At 38.8% G+C, this 7,274-nt stretch overlaps 1 protein-coding gene across 1 annotated transcript; it reads left to right on the plus strand.

Annotated features, from left to right (window-relative positions):
- Positions 1 to 247: 247 nt before the first annotated feature.
- LOC108577162 (protein odd-skipped) lies at positions 248 to 1,785 on the plus strand. The gene is made up of 2 exons (XM_017940271.1): positions 248 to 933; positions 1,431 to 1,785. The coding sequence occupies exons 1-2, from the start codon at positions 434 to 436 to the stop codon at positions 1,783 to 1,785; spliced, it is 855 nt and encodes a 284-aa protein (XP_017795760.1). The 5' UTR covers positions 248 to 433.
- Positions 1,786 to 7,274: the final 5,489 nt, after the last annotated feature.

Raw genomic sequence — 7,274 nt, forward strand, 5'->3', positions numbered from 1 at the left:
CGCCAACCGGCGTATCCAACGTTCAGGGCACGGTAGGAGGAGCCACCGTGTCCCCTTGGCGCCAGGTAACCGGGGATCCTGGAACCCCGACGACTGCTTGTTGGCATTTAGTACCGCGCCGACTCTCGAGGGAACGTTGTCTTCTTTTTTTTCCCCGGGGAGAGATAGAAGAGAAGAGGAGATTCTTCCGTCGTTTCTTTTCCCTCCTCCTCCTCCGCCACCGCCGCGGTTGGTTCGTTCCACTGTGTACCGTTGCATACATGAACTTTTGTAAACAGTCGGCGCAAGAGAGTATCCAGGAACGGATCGCCCAGCGATACAAGCAACCTTCCAACGAGAAGAGTTCTAAAAGTGACAATTCGACAATTTTGATCGACAAGTTACAAGGACAATTTTTCGTTTGTGACACATTTCGTGCAGTTTTTCGGAGAACATGGAGACCAAGATGGAGCCGTTGACACCGCCTCACACGCCACCCTCGTTGGACAGATCGATGCATCAACAGCAGCAACTGCAGATCACGTCGCCCAGGTGGATTAGAAGTCAACAATTAGCGGGAAGATACGCCCAGCAACAACCGACCGGACAAAATGTCGGCTACCAGGCAGCGTTTCTTGATAATTGGATTAGAGGAGCCGCGTTGCTCGCCGTCAGAGGTTGCTGTCCCCAGACGTCGTCGCCGCATCCCTATCACCATCAAGGCCATCAGGGACTGCACCCAGCGCTTCCGGTCCCGCCTCCGGCCTCCTTTCTCACGAGAAGACTGCCCGGTCAGAGACCGAAGAAGCAGTTCATATGCAAGTTCTGCAATAGACAGTTCACTAAGAGTTACAATCTGCTGATTCACGAGAGAACGCACACCGACGAGAGGCCGTATTCCTGTGACATCTGTGGAAAGGCGTTTCGCAGGCAGGATCATCTTCGAGATCACCGGTGAGTTGTGGTTTTTTTAATGGTTCGATGCTTTCTCCTGAGTTTTTCACGTTACGGTGTGTCTTCATCGAGGATTTTCTATTTGTGTATCGTTTGACAGCTTGAAACTTTGTTTCGGTATCGGATAGTGCGCGTTTCTGTACGTTTTTATTGCAGCGTCAATTTCACGTGCAAAAATTGTACGTTTCTTAATTTGCTATATTTCATCCTCGAGTACTCGAGTTACGATCAATCGATTGGAACGTTGTAACGACCTCGACGTAAAAAAAAAAAGAACATCTGCGAAGCATCACTTATCAGTCCAGAGTGACTTATCTTCGGGCGGAAGACTTCAAACGAAACTCGAGATAGATTCGAGTGTGTAATCGAGCGACGAAACTTAATAATAACTGAGATTAGCCATTAACAAACGAGGAATTCTGCTATCAACAATACACCTTATTTCTGCGTAACTCTGCGAAACGTTCTTAAAGGAAGATTTGTTTTCCCTATTTCAGCTACATTCACAGCAAGGAAAAGCCGTTCAAATGTAGCGAGTGCGGGAAAGGATTCTGCCAGAGCAGGACTCTGGCGGTTCACAAGATCCTCCACATGGAGGAATCGCCTCACAAGTGTCCCGTTTGCGCCAGAAGCTTCAACCAGAGGAGCAACCTGAAGACTCATCTTCTCACGCACACAGATGTGCCGCAAGATCTAAGGATCGAGGCACCGGTGACATCAGAACCCAGAATCAACGCTTCTGCGACCGTCAGGCAGATGGCGGAGAGGGTGAGTGGCCTGATCCCGATTCAAAGGACCACCACCGCCGCCCCTAAGCTTGGCTTCAGTATAGAAGACATTATGAGACGTTAAATTAGACCTCTTTTTTTCTCGCCTCTTCTCACTGTCGACATTTTTCTCTTCGTTTCGAGGAATTTGCGCGCTTCGTTCGGAGCCAGGAGCGAACAGTTTCGCGTTTGTACAGCAGGGACTAAATTGTTGATCATTCAACGATTTTCAGTCAAATTTAGAGAAGGACAGTAATTTGCAAGCACCGCAATTGCTACAATTTTAAGTACTTTTCTTTTTATTGTAATTGAGTGTTAATTTTAGTCAGTACAGAACGAGACTGAAACTATACAAACAGGAGATTTTCACTGTGAACTGTATTCGAAGGGAGCGCACTGATTTCGAGTGTATCATACGTCACGTTGTAAATATGGTTTGGCTTAAGTTATTCAACTGAATTTTGACCGCGTCGCGAGGAAGAATGGACGACTGACCATTCTCGTAACCTGTAAATAGTCGTGTACTTATATTTAACTGTAAAATAGTAGTTAAATCGATCGGAAACGTATGTCTGAAGACAGGACAGTTTCACGAATAGCAAGATCGTCGTTGTCATTCGACGTTTTTTTACAATTCATACGTTTCCCAGTAAATTATTATTTAAGAAGATATTAGCAACCCTCGACAAATAGCATAATAGTTTCGAACTTTTTAACAACTCAAGCCTCTCTAACTAACAGTAATTACTCGCAACTCGCAAGCGTTCACATTTTTACGAAACTTAGTGTTTGAATTTTCCTGAATTTTTAAGGACGCCTCTTGAATTTGCAGATTTAAGATACGATAGATAGCTCCTGAAGTTAACTGAATTCTCCCGTTGTACCAAAGAATCGACATAAGCGTTTTCCAGGAGCGATGAACAAGAAGTTCGGGTTACAGAGGGTTGAGAGGAATCTCGCGATAAGCCGGACCAGAGAGAGAAAAAAAAAAAGGGAGATCATCTATCCTTTTGAAGCCCACATCCTCCCTACTCTATGAACAATGAGGCGTCAGTGTATCTCTGGAGGCGTCAAAATAATTGGTCATTCCGGGGCCAGACAACGATCTGTCCCCAGGAAGCCGTAAGGTGTTTTCCTCTATCGAGGCGTAAATCGAGTTTTCTGGCCCGCGTACACACTCTCTACCCCCGGTATTTCCCCTCGAAAATTAGGAATTCTCGATCAGATAAGCCGGAAGGGACACCTTCTGGTGGTTGCCCTGCGCCCCACCTTTCTCTTCACCAGTGACCTGTAAATAGTCCCAAAGATCCTTTCTTTCTTGTCTCTCCTTATCTTTCCTAGTCTCACCCTGTCTCTATCTATCTTTCTTAGTCTCTCCCTGGCTCTCCTTATCTTTCCTTGTCTCTCCTTGGCTCTTCCTATCTTTCCTTGTCTCTCCTTGGCTCTCCCTATCTTTCCTAGTCTCTCCTTGTCACTCCCTGTCTCTCCTTGGCTCTCCCTGTCTCTCCTTGGCTCTCCCTATCTTTCCTAGTCTCTCCTTGTCACTCCCTGGCTCTCCTTGTCTCTTCCTGTCTCTCGCTCACTCTCTCTCACCTTGCTTAGTCTAGGAGAAAAGAAGGTCCCATTTCTCGCCCCATGGACCACCCACGTCATGTACATACACGTATAGTTTATATACCTGACACGATCGTGGAAGTTGTCGCGTTGTACGAGGCAAGGCCCCGTATTCCTGCAAGCCACTTATTTAACGACCAGAGAGCTCTTTCACTCTTCGGTAATTTCGATGCGTTACCATTAATTTAAGATCGTTGTAAATAGACGCGCGTGAGGGTTGCTTCGGAGACGGTCGAGTTCGAGATAAGCTTGTGTCAACCCTTTGCACTCCACATAATTCTTTCGTGGAGACAATACACCGTTCACTCCAAGTGATTAGTATATATGATAAACGTTCTTTCTCATGCTAGTTTGCCATTGTAAGTAGTCCTAGAACAAATATATTGGTAATATATGACGACAAAGATTTTTATAACTGTTTTCGATTCAAAAATCGAAATTCGACGAGTTTCGCGAGAAACTTTCGATGCTGTTGCGCCTTTGAAGAGTGCAAAGGATTGGAGCAACAGACTTGGAGAGGAGTTCGTTGTTTGTAAGACGTAAATGGAATAGTTGTATGTTCGTTGCCGAAGAATTTCTTTCTGAAGTCGAAGACTTCAGGAAAGGTGTGTACGCTGGATAATATTTATAATTCAATGTTGGATTGGATATTCGAATATTCTTGGACACACGTAGGATATTTGTAACGTAGGATACTTTATAAAATGTAATTTTATAGAATTGCTTTCGATCGGATTTTCTCGAATTATTGTTTTCAAAGCAACCCGTGCAAGAAAAAGATGTAGATAGCCACTTTTTACCGTCGTTGAACATCTTCGTAGTTTCGTTTTCGTCGGTTTTTTTTTTTACGTGTCTCCTTCATCGAACGTAATCCTCCTTAATGTGTAAGATTTTTGTGTAAGAAAATTTTGATTAAGAAATTAGCGTGTCTGAATGTACGGAAAGATGAGCGTGCTAGCACGTAGTCATACCAAAAAAGAAAAATAGGAGGATGCTATCGTCCTAGTCTATTCTAATGTATATTTAAAATATTGTTGTTATTGATTGGAAATAGAAACAAATTCGAATGAAATAATGATTTAACAGTATTTCATTACCCATGATCCTGTTACTTTTTGCTTATCATGTGTCATGTTGCTTTTCTTTATTTCATAGCTATATTTAGTCTGTGCAATAATTTTGTTTAAATGTGTATCAGATGTTATTGTCAATTGTTATATTTTTAAGTAGTTTAGTTTATTACTTAGAATTTTATTTATTTGTTTGATGTACGTAATTGCATATTGATATTATTCAGTTGTAAGAATCAGAGATAACGATTTTAATCTTTTTAAAAATTGTAAAACTTCATACATTTTTTAATGTTAAATTACATAAATTTATTAAATTTCTTTGGCGTAATGGAAAAGATATTTAAGAATTAGAGAAAACAAAAATTAAATTACGTAAATTGATTAAAAGTATGCAATGATCATTATTTTGCATTTTTCAAATTTTTCTGTTGGAATTTATTTGGTCTGAAATTTATTTATTTAATAAAGTGGATTAATATCACTATTAACACAAATTTTATTAAACAAAAACAGCTGATTAAGGAAATTTAGAATTTTACTTTGCACTGAAAATTGTTCAACTATACAGAAATGTATTTATTTTAAATTTCTGGTATTTCATTCCTTCAAAGACCTGCATATTACAGTAATAAGGAACAACGTTCAATTTAGACTGTAACAAAATTTTGCATGCAATTAAAAAATTCAAAAGCATCGAGTACATATTGTTTAATTTTTCCATATTCTTCATTTGTCTACAACTTTTGCTTATTAACCAACAACAATTGAATATTATTATTTCTTGGAAATAAAGGGATGGTAGTTCTACGAGCTCGCCAAGTATATTTCTGTGAATCTTTTAAAGGACCTGAAAAAAATAAAACATCATCTGAAAAAGCAATTCTCTTTTCAATCAATCGTTTTGTTACATTTCCCCAAAACGAAGTTTCCCGTATCACCTAAATAGTTTCGATTGCAAAGCACCGAACCCATTATAAATTCGACACTTCTTTCTCATACAATCGGTCATATTTATCGTTTATTAAATATTCACTGATAAAAAAAAAACTGTGCTTAATATTTTCAGATTTTCCTGCTGCATGCAAAACTCCCACCCAAAGCGGCGTGCCTCAGATGGATTATGTTCTTGGTAAATATTTCAAACAGCATGTGTTCCAATAACATGTAAAAATGAAATTTCAAAAGATATTAATAATGATTTCCAACTTTTCTGACAAAATTAATTCTCAAAGTTAAAGATAAACATTTTGCTAACTAACAAAATTTCTCAAAAATGAAAAATAAACGTTTTTCTAACTAACAAAATTAATTTTTAAAGTTACAGAAAGAAAATTTCTAATATATCAAAGGTTTTCATTTGACAACAAAATAAACAATGCAAATTATAATTGTGATACCAGAAAACGGCCCCACGAAACGTCAATTTTGAAAATATTTCTGGTTATAAACTATTCTGGAATTTTTCAAAGTGTTAAAATCCGATTCACCCCTATTGCGATTTCTTTTCACTTTCTTTTGTTGCGTGCACTCATTGTTACCACCCGCCTCTGCTCGCTCGAGTGTCACGTTTTCCCAACAATGGCCAGCAGTTAACCTGCTTGCCAGGCAGTTAGCCCTGTTTAACTTTAATTAATTCTCGCACCCCTCAGGGACAATAAAGCATAATGAAAAGCCGGGTAAACAGTCTGAACTGACCTATATGTTTCCTCATCACTGTGTGAGATTTATGGCTACACTGCTTTTGGTTTCCTTTTTTCTCGTTTTTATTTTCGTTTCGGTAGAATTATTTTATACCTCCAATTTAGGATTTGTTCGTTACGGTGGAGTATTACTTGCTCGAAGGGGATGAAAGTTCGTGTACCTTTTGAAATTTCTGGAACAGTTTTTCGTGATTATCTGAAATACTTTCTTGCGATTCTTCATTCTTCTAATATTGATAAATTGTTTTCTTTTCTCTTTGGAAATAGAAATGTTCGTTTTAGGCTGTGAAAATTAAAAAAAGAAGGAGATAAAGTGAATTAAAAAATGGTTCGTTTAGAATTGAAAATTTTGTTAGAGTATTTGTAACTTTTTGCAAATAAAATTGCATTTTAACTTAATTATTGAATTTACAATGAAAAATCAATTCAAAAATATTGGGTTGGCGACTAAGTTCCCGCCGTTTTTTCAAATTTTAACATTTGGCATAATGTTTTAAATCATTCGAAAGAGGATGTTTTGTTCTTTGTTCGAGTTAATTTATGTTGATTTCTGTTAATTTTCAGATTATTAAAATGGAATGTCAAGTTGAGAAAAATGAGCATTTTCGACACCTCCTTTTTGCTTTTAATCAAGGTTCTAAGGCCGCAAAAGCTGCTCGCGACATTTGTGCTGTGTATGGAGAGGGTGCGATAGCTGAAAGAACCGCTCGTGATTGGTATGCCAAATTCAAAAATGGAAATTTTGACCTCAAAGCGCGATTGAGCGACGAAGAGCGATTAAACCAACTTTTGCACGAAAATTCGCGTCAAACGACAAGGGAACTGGCAGAGAAAATGGAATGCTCAATGCTTAAAAATTACAAATGAATATTATATTGGAATTTAAGGTAATAAAATAAAAGATGGTATTTGAATCATAAATTCTTCTTTATTTTTATACGCGAGGAAGGCTCGTCACTATGCAATCAATGAGAGATCGACAAGACGCTAAAAAAGAAAACATATTAGCGTCATCCATACTAAACAGATCGTTACTACGTTATTCTTCTATATATGTTTATATTAATCTGTCTCAGAAAGATTGTAGAGTGGCTCGAGAAGCTGAAAAAGAGAAGAAAAGAAAAAAGAGAGAGTGGCTGATAACACCAAAGAGAATATTAAGGTATAAGGGAGGGGCAACAATTAAT

Source organism: Habropoda laboriosa, unplaced genomic scaffold (genome assembly GCF_001263275.1).
Source record: "Habropoda laboriosa isolate 0110345459 unplaced genomic scaffold, ASM126327v1 scaffold523, whole genome shotgun sequence".
In the NCBI taxonomy this organism is placed as follows: Eukaryota; Metazoa; Arthropoda; class Insecta; order Hymenoptera; family Apidae; genus Habropoda; species Habropoda laboriosa.

Bases quoted from the DNA above. Each gene is read 5' to 3' on its own strand.
- LOC108577162 (XM_017940271.1), top strand. From the start codon at position 434: ATGGAGACCAAGATGGAGCCGTTGACACCGCCTCACACGCCACCCTCG. The intron at 934-1,430 runs GTGAGTTGTGGT...TCCCTATTTCAG, and splicing joins GATCATCTTCGAGATCACCG to CTACATTCACAGCAAGGAAA.